This window comes from Camellia sinensis, chromosome 4 (assembly GCF_055761805.1).
Source record: "Camellia sinensis isolate YWXY chromosome 4, ASM5576180v1, whole genome shotgun sequence".
NCBI lineage: Eukaryota > Viridiplantae > Streptophyta > Magnoliopsida > Ericales > Theaceae > Camellia > Camellia sinensis.
The window spans coordinates 22,665,650-22,688,022 of record NC_138964.1 but is presented as its reverse complement, the minus strand read 5'-3'; the positions used below and the strand labels follow the sequence as shown (position 1 = coordinate 22,688,022).

The window sequence follows — 22,373 nt, the reverse complement described above, 5'->3', positions numbered from 1 at the left end:
AATCAATTCAGTGAATTAATCTCAATAAACTCAATGATCATTTTTTTTAAACAAACCTAATAGCATTGTTAATTGGACTAAATTGACACAACAATTGAAAGTTTAAGGATTAAAATAACAGGCCAAAGTGTAAGGACTATCAATGTAATTTACCTAAATAAAATATGATAGATAAATGAGATCATCATGATAGTATTAACATTGCAATGATCATATTTGTATACCACCAAATGCTTTATCGTCGTATGTGACACATGAGATAGTAAATTGTATACAAAATGTAGTCGTTGTACATTTATTTGTGGGCAATGGAGTAATTTAGGAGATCCCCCTTCCTTTTGTCCTACAACTTCTTCTTCTCTTCTTGTCCAGCTAAGTGTGGGCTCGTTTCGAAAATAAGCTTATTTAGTTTTTTTTTTTTTTTTTTTTTACAAAAAGATATATAAAAGTATAAAAAATAGACAACTGTAATGACTTTTTGTCGTTTTAATTAAAAATCTTACTTCCTAAACACCCCCTAATTCAAGTCAAGTGTTAATAAAATATTGGTGTTTGAAACAGGTTTGAAAGAACTCTATGAAATATATGAAGAGGTTTTTTTTTTTTTTTTTTTTTTTGGCAAAATAAGAATTTCATTCAAAGAGAATAACAAACATACATAAGAGTTCTCATATTCAAATTACATAGCCAACCAAAAACCATTGCAAACATAAACTAAAGAATAATGCTATATGCACCAATTGGTATAGTAATTAGTCTATTAACGGATGATTTAGCATAATTTTAGAAGCTTTGGATTTTTGGAGTTTGTATAATGGGTAGAGTCATAGTGTTGAAGTGGCAAGGTCATAGTGTTGAAGTGGCAATGTCATAGCATATGATATACTAATTGGTATACCAATTGATACATGTAACCCCACCATAAACTAAAACAAGGAAGCTAAATTACGACCAAGAAAGATTGTAAAATATCAATAATGGACACCAACCTGATTTCACAATTATTTAGGAATATGAAGTATATGTTTTGTGTGAATATTTGTATTATATAGCTCAGCCAAGTCAAGTCTGTCAACTCTTGTCCTATCCTATGACTGCATTACAAATTTTATAAAGTGAATATTAATAACAATAGTAACCACAACAACCTTCTAATTCTGTATTGTTTTTAGCTTTCTATCTGAAACTCAAACCAGTTATGGAAGGGCATAACCCTGTCTCTCTCTTTAGATTGTTGTTAATACAATCATTCACGGTTTGGTTGGCCATGTCTTCTTCCAACATCACTGATCAGTAAGCTTTACTTGCCTTCAAGTTTGGAATCAAGTTTGATCCCACAAATGTCTTGGTCCACAATTGGACCACTTCAACCAGTTTTTGTAATTGGATTGGGGTCACCTGTAGTACCCGTAGACAACGGGTTACTGTTTTGGACCTTGGACACATGGGTCTTCAAGGCACCATCTCCCGACACCTCTCTAACCTCTCCTTTCTCGTGGTGTTAGACCGACAAAACAACAGTTTCCATGGCAGCCTGGCACATGAGTTTGGCCATTTACATCGTCTGAAAGGACTATGGTTGCAATACAACTACTTGGAAGGAACAATCCCAACAAGTTTACACCAGTGCCGAAGATTACGAGTGATATATCTGGCAGATAACAACGTCACTGGTGGTATACCAGAAGAGTTGGGCATGTTACCTGAGCTTCGTTATCTATCCATAGGTGAAAATTACAACCTTCTGGGTACCATTCCATTATCACTTGGCAACATCACAAAATGGGAGTACTTGGCAGTGGAGAGAAGCGGGTTGACAGTTTCAATTCCTTTTGCTATCTTTAATCTCATCTCACTGTGGTACATTTTTCTTCCACAAAACATCATCTCTGGCACTCTGCCTGATGACCTTTGCCTCAATTGTCCAAATCCTGAAGAGTTTGTTCTTGCTTACAACCAGATAAGTGGCCCACTCCATTCTATGCTACACTTGTGTCAAGAGCTTACACAATTAGTTCTATATAATAATAGTTTAAATGGAAGTATCGCAGAAGGAATCGAGAGTCTTCCTAAGCTTGAGAAGTTTTATATTGGAAATAACAAGATTGCTGGAACCATCCCACCTTCTCTGGGCAACATTTCATTTCAAGTTTGCCGCAACTGTATTTAGGGGATGGCCATATTCGTGGAAACATTCCTAATGATTTGGGTCGCCTTTCAAAACTAATTGAATTTAATATTGAAGTGAATTACCTCACTGGGGCAATACCTCAAGAAATATTTAACATCTCCTCCCTACAATATATTTGCCTTGATTTTAATGATCTCTCTGGAAACCTCCCGGAAACTGCTGGGCTTCGGCTTCCAAATCTTATGTTGCTTCAGCTGCAATACAACCAACTTGGTGGAAACATTCCTGCATATTTGTCTAATTCTTCCAGGCTAACAAGGTTGAATCTAGAAGTCAACTTATTTACTGGACACATGCTGACAAATTTTGGAAATTTGCAGCTACTCCAGGAGATCAATGTTGGAGACAATCAGCTAACAAGAGATCCTTGAAGTCCGGAACTTCATTTTCTCACTTCTTTGACAAATTGTAGAAGCTTGGAAAATTTGGTTGTTGAAAACAACCAATTCAATGGCATCTTACCAAATTCTATTGGAAATCGCACAAGTCCCCTTCTACTTTTTGTTACTTCTAACTGCCAAATAATGGGTCACATTCCTAGGGGAATCGGTTATTTTGAAAACTTGAATACGCTTTATCTGGACAACAATGGTCTGAAAGGAACCATCCCATCAACAATCGGGAAATTACAGAGCCTACAAAGATTGTATCTTGATGGAAACAAGATGGAGGGAATCATTCCAAATGAGCTTTGTCTTTTGAAAAAGTTAGCAGAGTTGTCACTCCAAAACAATGGCCTCTCTGGACCAATCCCACCTTGCATAGCAAATATTAGTCTTCTACAGAAGGTGGTGCTAGGTTCTAATGCCCTCAACTCATCAATACCGGTAAACTTTTGGAGCCTTGAAAATCTAATAGTCTTGAATTTATCTTCTAACGATTTTGGAGGAAGTTTACCACTGAATATAGGAAAGTTGGAAATCATAGAAAACATGGATTTATCTTGGAACAAAATCTCGGGAAACATATTGCCATTCATTGGGGCCTTTCAGCGCCTTAGCTCTCTAAACTTGTCAAGAAACTCATTTGAAGGTACCATTCCACAATCTTTTGGTGATGTGATAGCATTGGAATCTATAGATCTCTCTTGCAATAATCTATCTGGCAGCATACCCAAATCTCTTGAGAAACTTAGGTATCTCAGTCACTACAAGAAAAATAGGAAATTACGACGTTTTTTTTCTGACGTTTTTTGAAAAACGTCGTGAAATCTATTATAATTTTTACTTTTTGAGCAATTTTAGTTATCCCATCTTGTTTTGTGTGCCGTTATTACAAAATTGTGAAATAACATTTATTTGTGAGGGAAGAGGCAAACTTCTCTGATCAAAACAGAGGCGTGACTTCAGAGAACAGAGCGTGACTTTTGAGAGAGAGAGAGAGAGGCAGAGAGAGAAATCAAGGCCTTGGATCTTCCATCTCCATCGATTCTTTGGTTGTATGATCTGGAAACTCTTGTTCTACACTTGATTTGAATGTTTGTCTGTAATATCGTTTGAATCCCTCTTATCTAAGTCGATCTAATCGTTAGCAACAGTGAGTAGAAGCAAGCACAACGACGTAGAGATGTAGATCTTATTCTCAGATCTGCTCTCTATCCCATCAGATCTGCTCTCTCTGTCTCTCCGACCTGCTATTATGGTAATATCAAATCTGCTTTCTTAATCTCTCCGATCGAATTTCACGTATTCTCTTCATTGCTCTATGAGATTTGGACCTCTCTCCCTCTCTATTTTTGATTGAATCTCATTATCTTTCTCACTCTATCACATTTTCCTTATAGAAAATGTCAAAACAGTTTCTAAAATTGGTGCTGGTGACTAGTTCGTTGGTGCTCTCCTATGCATGTTGATGATGACCGATTTGTAGTTGAGGTTAGTATTCCTGATGCTATGATTCTTATCCTACTGACATAAAAAAAAAATTATGGATTTTTTTTTTTTTGTTGGAATAGCTTGTTGATATTGTGATTCTTATTGTATCATTTTCCTTGCATGTCAAATGTTAGATAAAATGTGTCAATGGAAAAATTTTGTTATTTTTATTTTATCTTTTAATTTTTACCCAAACACTAGAAAATAAAAATGATGTTCAACTTTTATTGTAAAATAAACAGTATCTTCTGCTAATCTAAAAGGGGTGTTATCTGTGTAATCATCTGTCTCATAATCTTTGCGCCGCTTCGGCAGCCTCAGGGACAGGATTTTTAGAATCACAAGTATTAGCAGCATTACTATTAGTTAAGTTCTTAGCTTCATTGTGCTCTATCGTGGTTTCGTGATGCGATGGTTTGCAAAAAATCCATCTTCGCTTTCCTCTCTTCTACAAAAAATTTCATTTATAGAAAACACATCGAGAATGATGTTGTAGCAGGATTGTTGTTACCTTCTCTTCCTCTTCTTGTTCATTGTCTTCTAATCTCCCTCTGCTACTACTTTTTTGGGTGTCTTTAGTGGGAGACCTGAAAGCCTTTTTCACTGCATTCAATCAAGAGCCTTCTCTAATCTTTCCCATGATTGAATTAAAAATCAGAGATTCAATTAACAGTTGAGCTACATTTACAATGAAACCCGAGTTGGGAAAAGACCAGTGGGAATTTTGTTCACTAAATGCAAGAAATACAAGAAAGAGAGAGAGAGAGAGAGTGATAATAAAATCAAGAAACAGGGAACAGGATCTAACAAGGAACTGACATATCCCCAGTAAATTTGAAAGAGAGCAGAGAGCTTGGTAATAATGTATAAATTTGGAAGAGAGTAGAGAGCTTGGAAATTATATGCAGGAGTAGAGAAGTAAAGAAGAGAGAGCTTGGCAATTATGTAATCATCTATCTCACAATCTTTTTGTTGTCTATAATATTAGCTCCCCTTATCTTTCCTGATATCCTTTTGATATTGTTTTCTATGAGAAATATCAAATGTTGCATTTTTGGAGATAAATGTTCTGGACATTTGAAGATTCACCCACATTTTCAATTTGATGTCAAACAAGCTTGTCTAAATGGTTATTTTGATACTAAGAACAGTCATTATCAGGTTAGACTGTTATCGAGCATGAATATGAAGTAACTAGGCAGCTATAGACTAAAGATTTTGATCCATAGCTCTTATTTGTTAAGTGACTTGTTTGTCATACTATTCAGAAACAGTCCTTTACTTTTGTTTGTAAATCTTACATTTTAATATTGAAATGGCAGAACCGCACACTTTGCTTGTGATTTTGATTAGAAAGGTCATGATGAAATAATAAAGTTCTCTATTATATATTTTCTTGAATGCTGGTTTCCTGATATTGAGATGATTTGAAAGAAAAAAATTTCAACATATAATTCTTTTATGAGTTAAATCCATGAAACACTGAAACAAATCTGGGAATCATTATATATTTTATATTTTGGGTCAGAAAGATCACACTGGAATTATTCCTATTTGGAACTTCAACGCTATACCTGATCACACTGTAATTATTCTTATTTGGTCGAATCCATTAGCTGGGAAGGAGTAACATCTCTGAAGTCTCTTAACTTGTTTTTTATTTATTTATTTATTAAGTTGTTTAACTTAAGTCTTTCTTTAATATGTTCCTTCAGAAATTTTTATAACAAAAACTGGAATATGCTGGTGTTACAGCTAAAGAATCAAATATATTCACTGTTGTTATTGTGTCTGCAACTAGTGATGGTTATTGAGCCTATTTGTTGTTCATACTTGGTTTTTTTTGGGGGTAAACCTCAACCATTTGCTATCAAACCACGACCATCACTTAAAAATATGGTAAAGACAAGACCCCCCAACCCACAAGGGAGACATTTGCTAGATTTCAAGAAGAATTCACTTTATATACAATTCATTGTTTGCTGATTTATAAAATTTCTCTTCTTCTAGATTATTGATGAAAAGTCTTCGATTAAAAAGTATCAAAGAGAAATATCAAGCCTCAAACTAGAACTGGATCAGTCATGAGGAGATTATTAGCTTAAGACAACAGGTTTCCTTCCAAATCTTTTATATTCTGCATTTGTATGGAATTGGCTTTGTTTGACTAACATTGAACCAAACCTGTTTGACATGTAATGGTGGTTTTTTTCTTAGTTTTTGATTTTCCAATCTTCCAGTGAGACTGGCTATGCAGATTTATGTTCTCATATGATGTTCACCTTTTGTTATTGATATAACAGTTGGAAGAAGGTCAAGTGAAAATGCAGTCAAGATTAGAGGAAGAGGAGGAAGCCAAGGCTGCTCTAATGAGTAGAATACAAAGGCTAATCAAGCTCATACTTGTTTCTACAAAGAATGCAATTCCTGCATGTTTGAATGATGTGCCCAATCATCAATGAAGGCATTTTGTTGGCGAGGATGATGTAAGCCGTCTTTTCTAGTTTCTGTAAATTAGAACTTAACTGATCCGTATCCCTCCCTCTCTCTATTCTTTTTCCTTCTTGTTTTCCTTAAACTCTTATTGTAGATTGACAAAGACAAATTGACATTAGGAATGCCTATAATATATAGTTTTATATTTTCAAATACAGCATTTATACCAGTTTGCTCCATAAAAACTGTCTTATATGCATACCTTTGGCTATGGCATACATATTTGACAGTTAGAGATTATGAAACACTTGAAAAACAAATAAATGGTTCAACAACAATTTAAAATAATAATAATAATAATAATAATAATAATAATAATAATAATAATAATAATAATAATAATAATAAATTTTCCTGTTATGTATTACTTTCAAGAATTTGGAAACATAATATTTCTACCTTTTAAGTTACATTGACTTTGGAAATTAGTTATTGGTGTTTGGTGTAGGTTTATTTCCACGACATACAAAATGAGGTTATTGATAGCCCGGTAAAAATAGACAAAAAATATATGGATTTTATTTGTAATTTTTTATATAATATGCCTACTCTATGCGGCGAGTTATGCTCAATGTTGCTGGAGGTTTGATGCTTGAACATCCTTTGACATTGCCCTTTGTTGACACTGTGGTAAGCATGTCATCCAATTTGTTATTCCTCTCATCCAATTTGTATCCGAGTAATTATGTAGATGATTGAGAATTCCTCTCATTGAATTTGTTTGTGAGTTGGTTACTTGCATCATTTGATGGGGTTGATTTCTCACAACATGGGCATCTATTCCTTTTCTCCTGCAGGAAGGGGCAATTGATTTTGTTATGGGACTTCCAAAATCTCTGACGGAGAAGCTTATTCAAGCTCTTTAAATTCTGTTAGTGGTGCTGATGTTCTGATCTTGCTTCATTGTCTTCGATGTTTGTTTTTTCGCCATATTGAAACAAAGCTCTCACCTTTAAGGTATTTGAATCATTGAAACAAAGCTCTCACCTTTAAGGTATTTGAATCTCACTGATTTGATTTCGAAACTCTGGATGTTCTTTGATTTCATTTTGATTGATTCTTGTTTTAGTTTTTGTTTTTGGTGAAATGGGTTGTTCTTGCTTCTGGGTCTTCAATCTGTTTTCTTTAGCTCTTAATTCAGCTGATAGTTATTTATTTTTTTTTTTCTATTTATTTTTATTTTAATTAAGTTCAGGTTTGATTTCATGGTATTTTAGATAAGTTTATCATCTGGGAAGATGCGTTGGATTTAGGTTTTTGGAAGGTTGGGATTTTTTTGTATATTTGATTTTTTATTTTTTGGAAATTTGGTATTTGTAAGAGAAATTCTCATCTTTTTGGGCTTTCACTAATCCTTTTGCTTTTTAAACTTTTTACCAACTCCTGTTTTTGGAACTTTGAATGATGGTGAAATTCTTGCACATCCTCTTTTTTAGTGTTTCAATTAAAGTGTGTTGTTGATGTTTGTTAATATTAACTCTTTTTGGAATTTTATTTAAGAAAGGTTGGTTAATTATGCTATTAATGCTCTAATACTATGATTGTTATCCTAGATATGTCGTACTTAGGTAATTAATTCATTCTTTCAAGCCAAAATTCATACTGTCTGCATCTGTCATGGTCTTCTATTCAAAGAAACATTTCCCCTCACTTTCTGCTCTTTAGGTGGCCACAATTTCTGTTGTTCCCTCATCATACATGTGAGTTAGGTGGCCACAATTTCTGCCAACGGTGACACTGAAATTGGGGAACTGATAGCACGGGCAATGGAGAAAGTTGGGAAGGAAGGAGTCATTACTGTTGCTGTGAGTACTCTAACATCTTATCATGTGATAGATAACGGTTAATCAATTCTGTTTAAAGTTTACTTGCATTCTGACTTGCAAAATTATGCAGGATGGAAATACTTTGGAGGATGAATTGGATGTGGTGGAAGGGATGAAGCTAGGAAGGGGTTATATATCTCCTTATTTTGTTACTGATCAGAAGACCCAGAAATGTGTATGTATAGCTCTTCAATTATCATAAACATTCCCTTACAGAAAAAAAACAGCTGAAAGGCAGATAGTCTATCTCATTTCCTACTTTTGATTATAATCACTTTTGGGAGAACCAAACTATAATTGGCCAAAGTCATTTCATGCACTATCCCTGTTTCGTTAATCCGAGTCTTGTTATTTATATGACCCTATCTGTTCCAATTTCATGATATCAATTGCAATTTGCATGTTCGTAGGAACTGGAAAATCCCCTCATCCTTATCCATGACAAGAAAATTTCAGACATGAACTCACTTGTCAGAATATTGGAGCTGGCTGTGAAGGTAATCAACCTTTTCTGGTGGGGTCCTCCATGTGGGGCAGTGGATATTGGCAAAGTCTTGAGGTTGTTGAGGAACTTATAATCAATAATTCTTTTTTTTTTTTCTCTCTCTCTTCGCTTGTTCAACAGAAACATCAACCCCTGCTTGTGGTTGCTGAGGATGTGGAGAGTGATGCACTGGCTATGCTCATTATAAACAAGCATCGTGCTGGGGTTAAGGTAATGGATTGCCTTTGCTTTCTTGGCATATTGCTCCAATCGAACCAAATTTTTGATGTATGAAACCCAATGGTTGAACTTTGTTACTTATAATGCATGTTTGTTGTCAACAGCCACAATTTTACTCATGGACTTTAAATCTGTCCTCCACATTCCTTATGTTTGTGCCATTAAAGCACCTGGTTTTGGGGAAAACAGAAGGGCTAATTTAGATGACCTTGCTATTCTCACTGGTGGAGAGGTAAATCAAACATCTAAATCCTAGGTTTTTATATTTTGCATGCTTGGTTTATTGGATTCACTGTGTTTGTTTTCAGGTTATCACTGAAGAATGTGGCTGCTGTGTGGTTATTAAGTATTTCAAGAATGCCAAAAAAGGGGTGAAATATTGAAAGCTAAGGTCAATGTGTAAATCATTTCTTGGCTAATTGCTCAACTATAGAGGACAACCAATGTCTTTCGAGTGTGAGGAACACTGTTTGTGACTTTTTAAATTTAGATTGCTTTTGGATTTGTAACGACTGCAGCTCAATTATTATTATTATTAATGTTTTTTTTTTTTTTGGGTACTATTTCAATATATTTTGAGAATGGTGATGGATGATATAGGTTTGGTTTGAACAAAAGTTAAAAGCTCATTAATTATGATTTTTCTTTTTTTTTTTTCAAAAAGATGAAAGAAATGGTGGCGTTTTTTTTAAAAACGTCGCGGAATGTCGTCATTATGACGTCAGAGATAACTCCATGACGTCAGAGATAACTCCTTTAACGTGGATAGTTAACTGCTGGAAAGAATTAGTGGCGTTTTATAAAACGTCGCCTAAAGTCTTTAGTGGCGTTTTTAAAACGTCACAAAGATACAACGACGGCCGCATCATCGACGAATTTTATGAACTAGTCATTCAATAAGTTGTCTGGAGAGATTCCAAGTGGAGGACCTTTTGCAAATTTCACTGCAAAATCTTTCTTGCATGATGAAGCACTCTGTGGAAGCTCATATTTACAAGTCCCACCATGCAACCATGGCCCCAAAAAATAGAATATGAAAAAAATTGTGCTCGCATGTGTCGTAGCAGCCACTGTTTTGGTGGTAGTTATTGGATTCTTATATATGCTGAGAAAATATCAACAAAGTAAAGTGCGGACTCCTAATTCTGTTGAATTGTTATCAACCGTGGAGCATAGATTGATTTGTGTTGCTACAAGTAATTTTAGCGAAGCAAACTTGCTTGGAGTAGGAAGTTTTGGTTCTGTTTACAGAGGAATGCTTTCGGATGGGACAGATGTAGCGGTAAAAATTCTAAATTTGCAAGTTGACGGAGCTTTCAGAAGTTTTGATGCAGAATGTCAAGTGTTGCGAACAGTCCGTCATAGAAATCTTGTTAAAGTCATAAGTTCATGCTCTAACCCTGAGGTAAGAGCATTGGTTTTGAAGTACATGCCCAATGGAAGCCTTGAGAAGTGGTTATATTCTCACAACTACTGCTTGAAATGGTTAGCATCATGCTTGATGTAGCACTAGCTTTGGAATATCTCCATCATGGTCAGTCCGAGCCTATTGTTCACTGTGATTTGAAGCCAAGCAACGTTCTGTTAGATGAAGACATGGTTGCTCATTTGGGTGACTTCGGCATTTCCAAAATTTTAGTTGAAAATAGGATTGCAACACAAACCCAGACTTTGGCTACCCTTGGCTATGTTTCCCCAGGTAAAATTTTCTTTTCCCTTCTGTATTTTGCAATATTTCTTTTTAATTTTTCATGACCATTCATTCAAATATGCGAAAGGTATATTATATTTAAAGAGACGTACGTGTAGGTCCTAATAGGTAGACTATTGGTCTTGTGATAATTAATGGTATTTTTTATCAAACACTATTAAAAAAATATCACTAATTAGAAGTTTTAGCGATAGTTTAAAAAAATTGTCACAAAAAAAATCACTAATTTTTTACTTTTAGTGACAATTCAAAAAATTTATCACATAAAAGCGTCACTAATTGTAAGTTTTAGAGACGATCTATAATAATCGTGACAAAAAAGTCATTAATTGTTAATTTTTAGCGACATAAGAAAAAAAGTGTCACAAAAAATTATTTTTAGCGACGATTTTATTAAGACTAACTTTCAATAGGATTTAATGAGACTTAAGTTTAACTATTAAGATCTATTAATAATTTATCTTATATTATTTAAACAACTATTGCAGATGACTTAGAAGGATCATGTAGATGGGGAGGCAAAACAATTTCACTTTTTCTTCTTTTGGTGACATGGTATAGCATATGGACGCAAACAATAATAAAAATACATATTGATGTTCGTTGCCTAACCTGAGAACGCTGTAAATTTTTTGATAAAAAAATAATTTTGTATTATATAATTTTGGATACTAATATATCTCATGCCAGAAATTAATCACTTCATTTAGGTTCCTTCCAGGTTGGACTACTGAATTTCAAGAAAATGAAATTTGTAGACTACACTCATTTAGTGTATAGTCCACATCACAATAAATTTGAACTTACACTTTAGGATAAATTACAAGTCCCTACAATTTAACATTTTTTTCGTTTAAGTCCCTAAAGTTTAAATTTTGCCAATTTAATCCTTAAAGTATTAAATTCAAATCAATTTAGTCCCGAAAACAATATAAAAATAAACGTAAGTCCAAAGATTATATAAAATTGTTACAATAAGGTCCGAATTTTAATTTATTGTTAGCTTAATTATCCTCCATGCATGTGTTTTAGAATTAATATCAAAGTTTGATTTATCAGTTTTGTCAATATTAATATATGAGTATTAGACACTGAAAAAGACGAATAAAATAATTTAAATAATAGTACTATACTACAAATAATTATCGAACAAAATAATAATCAGGTTATTAAAAGAACTTAATGAAAATCTTGAGGAAAGTCAATTAGAAATTATACATGATAAAGGTAAACAGTTAACTTTTATAGAAAAGAATACAGATAATTATCCTTATCCTTATTTTTACCAGGTAATCCTCCGAGAGAATCTTTTGAATTAATACCACCAGAAAAACAAAGAAATATATCTAAGTAATTATAATCTAAACGAATTATAAATAATGACAGGAAAAAATAAGATAAATAATAATGAAATAAAATAATATTAGAAATATCTGAAAAATAAGATAACATGGATTATTGCATCTTATAAGAAATAAATAATAGTAGAATAGAAATAAAAGTGGAAGATGACCTATATAAGTAATTAGAATTAATTAGTTTGAGAGAAATATACCAATTATAAAAACGCATGTGTAGAGGATAACAAACTTAACAATAAATTAAAATTTGGGTATGATCACAATTTTATATAACCTTTAGGCCTATATTCTATTTTTATATTGTCTTTAGGACTAAATTGATTCGAATTTAATACTTTAGGGACTTGATTGACAAAATTAAAACTTTAGAGACTTAAATGAAAAAAGGTGATAAACTTTAGGGGCTATTATTATAATTTATCCTACACTTTATTTTGGGCATTTTTTTGGGTATTGGTATCCTCTTCATGAGAAAAAATAACAACCCTTCTGCACTACTACAAACATATACATTTATTAAGGACAGCATTTTGAAATTTAGAGCTATGGAACTGATATGATGATGTAACTAATCTCGTTTGCTTGGCGGAAACTATGATGTTTGGCAGAGTATGGTTTGGAAGGAAGAGTTTCAATGAAATGCGACATATACAGCTATGGAATGATGTTGCTAGAGATATTTACAAGAAAGAGACCCACCGATGAAATGTTTGCTGGGGAACTGAGTTTGAGACAATTGGTGAAAGGATCACTTCCAAACTCAGTAGTGGAAGCGGTGGATGGCAACTTGTTAAGATTAATCGAAGTCAGCGAAAACATGATCGCTTATCTTTTACTAATCTTGGAAGTAGGTTTGGAGTATTGTGCAGAATTGCTTGAAGAGAGAATTAACATAAAAGATGTGGTAACCAAGCCTAACAAGATTAAATTGCAACTCCTTCGCAACGGACACACTTGTATTCCTGTATTTGTGTATTTCTATAATTTTGTAATTCTACATCTTTTTTGCAGTTTGTATTTCTGTAATTCCAAAATTTTGTATTTGTTTATTTCTGTAATTCTGCAGTGCAAATAATCATAGGTTTGTTATGCATATGTGTACCCAATATTGTTTTGAAAATCTCTTGGCAATATTATTATATATGGGTCCTGCTTGTCTCTAGGCTCGACTGTTTCGTTTGGGCCCATGTGACCTATCACAAAGTCTCACTTTGATGATCTGAATCATTCATTTTTAGACCTCTATGTATAAATTATTCATAAATAAAAAATAAGTCGATCCAATAATTATAGTCACATTAGTGAATATTTTTAGACCCCTAGTGAATATATAATATCTATTACAATACAATAATATGAGGAAAAAAATTAAATTTGAATTTAGGCATGTTTGGTAACGTTTACGTTTTCAGTTTATATTTACAAAAATTTTACAAACTGGTTTTTGTTTATTTTTTGTTTATTTTTAGAAAAACATAAACTACAAACACGTTTGGTTTAGCCAAAATGTTTAAAAAAATTTAAAAATATAAAAAAATAGTGAGAAATGACAAGTGGTGGCGGGTGGTGACGAGTGGTGACGGCGGAAGACGGTGGTGGAAAATGATTGCGGGTTGTGGTGACAGAAGGCGGTGGTGGAAAATGGTGGCAAGTGATGGGTGATGGTGGCAGAAGACGGTGGTGGAAAATGGGGGCAAGTGGCAGGTGCGTGGATGGTGGTGGAAAGCGGTGGCGGGTGGGTGGATGGTGGTGGCAAGTGGGTGGTGGATGGCGGGTGGCCAGTGGGTGGTGGTGGTGGGTGGGTGGGTGACAGTGGCAGGTGGTGGCGAGTGGGTGGTGGTGATGGTGGCGGCGGGTTGTGGGTGGTGGTGGCAGGTGGATAGTGGGTGGTGGCGGGTGGGAGGTGGTGGTGGTGGTGGTGGCGGCGGATTGTGGGTGGTGGTGGCAGGTGGATAGTGGGTGGTGGCAAGTGGGTGGTGGTGGTAGGTGGCAGGTGGGTGGTGGGTGATGGTGGTGGTGGTGGTGGTGGTGGTGGTGGTGGTTACGGGTGGTGGCAGGTGGTGGGTAGTGGGAGGTGGTGCTGGGCGGGTGGTGGGTGGCGGTGGCAGGTGGTGGTGGCGGGTTGGTGGTGGGTGATGGTAGTGGTGGTGGTGGTGGTGGTGGTGGGTGGTGGGTGATGGTGGCAGGTGGGTGGTGGGTGGTGATGGCGGGGGGTAGCAGGTAGGTGGTGGTGGTGGTGGCAGATAGGTGGTGGGTGGTGGTGGTGGTGGTGGTAGTGGGTGGTGGTGACGGATGGGTGGCAGGTGGGTGGTGGGTGGTGGGTGGTGGTGGTGGTGGTGGGTGGTGGGTGGGTGGCAGGTGGTGGTGGCGGAAGACGGTGGTGGAAAATGGTGGCGGGTTGTGGCTAGTGTTGGGTGGTAAAAAAAAAAAACAGAAAACTCAAAACGGAAACACATTTTTTGAGTTTATATTTTTTGGCTAAATTTATAAACTGAGACCACTGATTTATAAATAAATAATTTACCAAACAAGTTTTTATTTGAGTTTTTAAAATTTTTGTAAATATAAACTGAAAACATAAGTGTTACCAAATATTTTAGTTTTGAATTATTGGTTATATTTGGGGTGTTTGTTTCAGATTTTCAGAGCCAACTTATGGCTTTTAGCTTTGAAAAAGTTATTTTGGACTGTTTGGTTAAACTTATTTCAAACAGCTTCTGATTCTAACAGCTTATTTTAACTCAAAAAAGCTGATTCTGAGAAACTGTTCACCCCTTGCTTCTGATTATCAGCTTCTGCTGTGGACATGTTAATTTATGGTTATACTCTTAAATTTTTTTATTTTTTATTTTTTTTAAAATAGAAAAAGACTCAAATGAACTATAAATTATTATTTTTTTTATGAGAAATGTAGACAAACAAAAAATAAAAATTAATTGAAAAAACTATTTCACAGCTTATTTAACAAACACTACTCAGCAACTTAAATCTATAATCCAACAGTTACACCAAACAGATTAACAACTTCTGATTAAAGTCATAATCTATAATCTGTTAAGCTATAATCTATAAAATGTTTTAACAGCTATACCAAACGGGGCCATTGTTAAACTAGCCTACTGATGTACAAAAATTGGCTAACCCCCCAAGAATTGCCGCTGAAAGTGAGGGATCCTGTTGTGCCTAATAGGGAGTGCTCTGCCTCTCCATAGACTCCACCGTGGACCTCTTTTAATAATTCAAATTATTCATCTTATCAGACATGTTGAGAAAATTATCAATGCAAAAAAATTAAATTTATTGAAAATCAGTAACCACAAAATCAGATATTTTTGTTTCAAAAAATATTAATAATTTATTCTCAAAATCACAAATATCGTCCATATTTTTTTAGGACAAATATAATCTGATCATGTGGCTATCGATATCCAATCAAGCTAATGTTTTACATGAATGATCATCTTGATAGAATAAACAGAATAAATGGATTGAATCATTACATTACCCGAAGTGGAGCCATCTAAGGGGCACGAGATGGACCCTTATCCAACCTAATTAGACTATATGAGCAGTGCAAGCAACTAAATGAAACAAAATAAAAGATTTGAGCCCTTCTAATGCCACTCCATGAATTATTTCATTTAGATATTCACAATTTAATTTACTAAATATCGATACGTGGTATATGAGGAACAATATTCAAAGTCTTTAAATTATTTGAGGAGCTTAAAGTACGAGAAGTTGGAAGCATAATCAACGGTTGTAAATGTTCTGCAACAAAGCAAACAGAGGATCTCGTGGCCAAACTAAACAAAAGCAATTTCAGAGTTGCACATGACAACAAGACACAACTCAAGCTTATCCACTGCGAAGAAGCTGCAATTTGATATTTCCATAATGGCCAACAGATAATCTTTATTGACAAACACATCCCTACCATCTTCTGTTCTCAACAAACCACCATCCACAACTTCCATTACTCGGTCCGGAAGTGAAGCATTCAGCCATTGCTTCAAACTCTGTGCTTCAGAAAACATTTCATCTGTTGGTTTCTTTCTTGTGAATGTTTCTAGCAACGTTATTCCATAGTTGTATGTATCACCTTTGGTTGAGACTTTTCCTTCAGAACTATACTTTGACAAGAAGAATGACAACAAAAATAAAAATAAAAATGTTCTTAGAGCGTCTTTGATCTCTATGGTAGTTGTCATTGCTACAGGTAGAGAAAAAGTAGAGTTTAACTGCTGTTGCCTAAAAAAAGAAATTACACTTCTCCTATTGAAACATGGTTGCCAAATTTTAACATTTTGAATACTATAGCACACCAAATATCAGTTTGGTATGTGATTTTGGCAATTCAACATGAGAGATGGTCTTATAATAGTCTTATAATTTAAATATATATATATATATATATATTCTGTTAGGACTTGTTTTAGATTTGAGAGTGCTATCATTTTTTTTTCCTAGGGAGGTAATTTGAATATAGTCAGAAATTCAAAAGAGCAACACATATTTACACAAAATTGTTTGGGGGTAAATTTTTTTTTTTTTTGGGTGGATATTTGGTACTAGTATAGAGTTATACTTACACAACCAAGCCCATAATTTTTCCTATTTGGGTAAATTACACTTACCTCCCCTGAGATTTCTGACAAATATAGGGACCTCCCTTATAATTTCAATAATTACAATAACCTCCTCTACTTTACCTGACAATGTCAAGATTCTCCTTTTTTTTTTTTTTTTACTGCAATTTACACACTTCACAGAACCTGCTAATGTCATCAAAGCTAAACACTAAAATGCCCATAATTCCCCTCAAGTGTCCTCAACCTATCTATATATACCAATGCCAAATGTTGGCTGGTCGTCCACCCGGACGTCCGGAACAATACTTCTTTTTTTTTTTTTTTTTTTTGCAATTGCTACCTTTTATTTAAAAACACAACAACAAGCATGTTATCCACAACTATTAAAATTTATCTTATTTATTTATTTTATAGTATTACTCCAATCAAAATTTCAATTTACAGTGAGGTGAACACTAGAAGCAAAAACAAATAATTCGCCAAACAATAACAAAGAAACATGTTTGGTTCTCTTTTAGAATCACAAATTCCAATTAAAAATTTTCAAAAATCTTTTCAAAACTCATAACCAAATACACAACTCAAAACTATTCAAAACTCAATTCAAAAATTATTTTCAAAACTCATAACCAAACATACAACTCAAAACTCAATATAAAACTCTTTTCAAAACTCAAAGCCAAACTTTTCAAAACCCTATTTTAAAAGAAAAAATTTTAATTTTTTTTATTTTATATTTTAAAATTATTTTTAGAATCATGGTTGGAGTGTAGAGTCATATTTTGAGTTATGAGTTTTGAAAAGAAAAAATTTGTTTGGTTATAAGTTTTGAAAAAAGTTTTGAGTTGTATTTTGAAATTTTTTGGATTTATTTTTTTAGCGTAAATAGTTTATATTTTAAATATTTATTTATTTATTTTAATGTGCACTATATTTCATGCATTTATGTGCTGTATTTTTTTAAATATTTTAAATATATTTTTAAATATTAAAAAAAATTAAAATTAAATTTTTTTATTTTAAATATATGATTTTATTTTATAAATATATTTTTAAATATTTTAATTTTTTTGTTATGTGTTTGATTACAATTTGAGTGTAAAGTTTTGAAAGTAGTGTGGAGTTTCGAGTTATGTGTTTGGTTATGATGTTTGAAAATAATTTTTGAATTGAGTTTTGAGTCATGTGTTTAGTTACGATTTGATTGTGGAGTTGTGTTCTGAGTTTAGAATATTAAAATAAAAAAAAATTAAAATATTTACAAAAAAAAACTAAAATATTGAAAATACAAAAAATTAAAAATATTTAAATAAAAATTATATATTTAAAATAAAAAATATAATTTTCTTAAATATTTTTTAATATTTTAAAAAATTAGATCCAAAAAAGCAAGGGTAATAAGAGTAATAAATTCTAAAAAATAATTCATAATTTAATTAATATATAACATGAACAGAGGAGACAAGGGTATTATCGTCTTTTTGTGCTCAAAAGGAGGGATTAGAAGGTCATTTACTATATGCAAGTAACACCGTTTGTTTCAATTTGACGGAATGGGAGAATCTAGACAATGTCAATTAAAATAAAGGAGATTTGTATAATTATTCAAACTACAAGAAAAGTCCCTGTATTTGTCAGAAACTTCAAGGGAGGTGAATGCAATTTACCCTTCCTATTTCTATACTGATGGACAAGAACATGGGATATTTGTAATGGAAAAGTTAAGCTTACACTTACCAATCAAAGCCAACTAGATGTGATCTGAGTTAAGCTCACATACTATATATATATATATATATATATTGACAAATTAACCACTTTTAAGTTATACAAAGACTAACAAAAGACTTTAGCAATTAATCAGTTATATGCTTCTGAAAGTACATGGGAGAAAAAAATAGGGGAAATGGGAATGGATAGTGGTGGCAGCTTGGAATTAGGATCCTCTCCTTTCTCTCTCCTTGCCTTCCTACTTGCAATGGTGATGATGCATCCAAAGATGATCCAATGGTCCAGATTTGGTTTGTTTCATATCTTTATTTTTTAAAGTAGCCAGATCTGGACCGTTGAATTATCTTAGGATGCATCTCCACCGTTGCAAGTAGAAAGATAAGTAGAGAGAGTAAGGAGAGAATCTGCACTCGACAACTTGATCTTATTATTTTTCTTTTATTGCAATATCATAAATAGCTACTAAATTAATCAGGGGTCCAAAAATAATCCACATACTTGAAAATATTTGCATGGAATTGTCATAATATTAATGGTTGCCCAAAAATTTACAATTGCCACACTAAAATATATCATTGTTTTAAAAAAGAAAAGTTTTGGAAGGAAAAATGGCACAAATGTGTGAGGCATTCTTGGTGCAATGTAGCCGAGGGTGCCTAACGTCTTCGTGTTGTAGTCTTGTTTTGTGCTAAAATCTTTGCAATGCCAAAGTCAGCAACAAGTGCAACCATTTCATTTTCTAACAGAAGTATAACACCCCTAATAATACTATTTACAAAAATCATACTATTATCTGTTTTTAAATGCCTTAAGTTAAGTTAGGATTTATCTTATTATATAAAATAGTTAAATTAATGCTTGGAAAAAAAATCATAGTTAATACGTTTTGGAAACAAATTTCTATTTAGAAGGAGGAAATATGACACTTCAAATATTTAATAATAATAATAATAATAATAATAATAATAATAATATTAATAATAATAAAATATTTAATTTTATAGTTATGTGTGTTAAAATGTAATTTAATTTAAATTTAGGGGACATTGTGTTCTACCAAAATATAGCAATATAATTATTAAGTTAGTTGGGCCAAAGTGAAGTTTAGGTGAAAGGTGACAATTTGGCTGGGGGCTTCCATATTGAGCCCCCTGTGCAAGATCATGTTTACAAAACAGGATAAGGGTGTGAGTCATTGCTCGGCTCAAGTATATAACGAAGTTAGAGTAGCAAGCAAATGCAACAGCAAATTCAACGAAAATAATAAATCAGCAGAAGTAGTAAGTAAGGAGAGGGGCCTCGAAAAGATCAGAGAAAAATGGGAAGGAAATAATAGGAATCAACATTAAGGTGAGTTACATTATATCTTAAGTAATCATAAAATATTTTATTACTTTATAAATTGTTTTATGCATATCATGCTTTATAAGTTATATTAATATTTCAACTATGTATAGACACCCCATTTTTGACCGTCCTCAAGACTTGGACGTCATCGCTTGAATACTTGATGATTATCCATGTTTGTGTTCGTTTTGAACGCCCGAAGTTCTTGGCGAAGTGCCTTGCCTTTGAGCCTTTGAAACTTGTTTGTTTTGTGCTTGTTTGTGGACCAAATGCTTGCTTCTGAATGAGAGGGTGGCCTGCCGGCCATCCCTACAATCCATCGGCAAAGGTTTATTCCCATCGCCATCAATGGTGGCCGGTCGGCTACACTGATGGCCGGTTGGCCTCATTGATGGCCGACGGCCATTTTTCTCTTTTTTCAGATATTTTGTGTGCCAATTGTTGGTCACTGAAGCCATCCTCCATACACGTGTATGGAGGGATGGAAACAAGCTTGTAGCTTGTTTTTCTATATAAGGGGAGGTCCCTCTCCCATTTTGGGGGTTCATAAATTTTGTGAGCAAAAATTCACTCTCTCTCTCTAGAACTCTCTCTCTCTCTTCACATTTAGTGCTTGATAGTGAGTCTTCTTTACATATTTGCATACAACCCCTTAGCCAAATTAGACTACCTTGTTGCTGAGGTGCTTGGAGGTCTTATTTGGGCTCTCAAAGCTGATTTTGGCTCAGAAATTGTGTTGTTGTTGCTGTGTTTCAAGGGTAAGGCCTTATCCTCTTTAAAGCTTTGTTTCATTTAATTGTTTGTCCACCTTTGCATGCTACTTTTGGCCAAGTTTCCAACTGCAAAAACCTCTGTTTTTAAGGTTTAAAAATAATGGTTTAAGGCCTTTTTGGAGTTAGGGCTGGTCCACCCGCTATTGTTGCTTATTTGCTAAGAATTGTGCTACCTTTTAAAGCTTTTCTAACAACCTCTTTTTGGCCTTTTAACCACTGAAATCTAAGGGATTTTCCATGGCAAAAACTTGGTTTTGAGGACCAAAATGGAAGGGGGTGGTCCCCTCTCCACATGTCTTGTTTGCATGTGCAGTTGGCCTAAGAGGTAAGCATGTTTTTCTACCCTTTTGGGACTCCGTCTCAGCATGTTTTTGATAATGTTTTAGCATGCTTTAACTCTGTTTCGAGTGGTCTTGGTCACGTGTGCATCGCTTTGTATAGCTATAGTGTAAATGGCCTTTACTAGTTTTGTGTTTTAAGGCTCGTAGCGTGCTTTACTTGAGTTATTTGCATGATATGGCATCATTTAGCATGTGATTTCAGAGCATATTCCTCTGTCACGCTCTCACATATATCACTCTTTAATTGCTTTTGAGAGTTGTGTCTTATGCCTTGCTTGTGAGCCAATTTATGCTCATGATTTTCTTGCCTTTTAAGCTTCAATCTCAACATGATTTAGCTTTTGTTTTGGCATGCTTTAACTCTGTTTTGAGTTGGTTTAGCCCTTTGAGGCTTGTGTTGTAAGGTTGTGGTACAACCCCTTTCATTAGCTTAATGAGTTAAGTCGTTAAACATGCATTACATGGGCTGTTTGCATGATTTTAAGTCATTTAGAATGCTATTTCAGTGCTGAAATATATGTCATTGCACTCCATTGTTTCAATCTTTCATTCGCTTTTAAAGTGGTCTTAAGCCCCTTGTTGGCTTGAGCATGAAATTGAGGCATTCATGCCTAATGGTTTTAATCCTCCCTTGAGGATTTCTAGTAACCAACAGCATGATACCTCTTTCATGCTCAAGGCACTTGAGGCTTAGGCCATCTTTTCAATTAGAGGACAATCACATTGCACTTAACCAACTAAAGAATGGTTCAGAAAGCTAAAATGTGTAAACAAGAATTGAACCAAGTAAAACATGAGCAAGATAAGCATGTGTGTTGCATTGCATGTGTTTGGATCGGACGTTAATCCAAACACAAGAAATGCGGGACGTTTCATACTCAAAGTGATGAAACGTGTCACATTTCTTGGTCGCCGTCACCCTTGATCATGCATGATAGGGTGGTGGCCAATTGAGTCTTGTGTGTGCACTCACTAAGTTTGTACAAGCTTAGTTTTTGGGCCATCATGCATTGAGATACTTGATTGGTGGCTTGAGAGCCAAGTGTCGCACTCCTTTAAGCTTGAGACATGATGAAAAGAGTGGCAATACACACATTTCCTTGCAAATACATTGTCTTGGCTCTGTTGCTCTCTGTTGCAGCAAAAATAGAATTTTGGAGAAAGGGGTAACCGACATGACTCTAGTGCTCAACAATTGTAAGGAAAAGACCTAGGTTAAGCTGGGTGACCTTCAATCGGATCGTCTTCGAGAAAAGGCCCAGGTTGCCACCCTGAGGATGACTTTTAGTTCGGTATTGGATCCAACGGGGCTTATAACCTTGCAAAGTGTGTGGCATATTACTTGTTATTTTCTTGGTACCCAAAAAATTATTGGTATTCATGTTGTAATCTGTTTAAAGTGGAAA

General features: G+C 34.3%; 2 protein-coding genes across 6 annotated transcripts; both read left to right on the top strand.

Moving 5' to 3' along the window:
- The first annotated feature begins 3,714 nt into the window (after positions 1–3,714).
- LOC114290437 (chaperonin CPN60-like 2, mitochondrial) lies at positions 3,715–9,660 on the top strand. Of its 5 annotated transcripts, none has more exons than XM_082924450.1 (11): positions 3,715–3,832; positions 3,975–4,065; positions 6,076–6,178; positions 6,369–6,551; positions 7,359–7,518; positions 8,227–8,366; positions 8,458–8,562; positions 8,798–8,884; positions 9,013–9,102; positions 9,216–9,343; positions 9,420–9,660. In XM_082924450.1, exons 6-10 carry the CDS (start codon positions 8,328–8,330, stop codon positions 9,312–9,314), a joined length of 420 nt encoding a protein of 139 aa, XP_082780576.1. In that variant the 5' UTR covers positions 3,715–3,832; positions 3,975–4,065; positions 6,076–6,178; positions 6,369–6,551; positions 7,359–7,518; positions 8,227–8,327; the 3' UTR covers positions 9,315–9,343; positions 9,420–9,660. The 5 variants fall into 5 exon arrangements, with proteins under 5 accessions (XP_082780576.1, XP_082780578.1, XP_082780579.1 ...); XM_082924452.1 differs by having other exon boundaries at positions 7,359–7,555; XM_082924453.1 differs by lacking the exon at positions 6,076–6,178.
- Positions 9,661–10,144: 484 nt separating this feature from the next.
- LOC114295909 (putative LRR receptor-like serine/threonine-protein kinase At3g47570) lies at positions 10,145–13,209 on the top strand. The gene is made up of 4 exons (XM_082923121.1): positions 10,145–10,516; positions 10,651–10,810; positions 12,792–13,087; positions 13,195–13,209. The coding sequence occupies exons 1-4, from the start codon at positions 10,145–10,147 to the stop codon at positions 13,207–13,209; spliced, it is 843 nt and encodes a 280-aa protein (XP_082779247.1).
- The last annotated feature ends 9,164 nt before the right edge of the window (positions 13,210–22,373 follow it).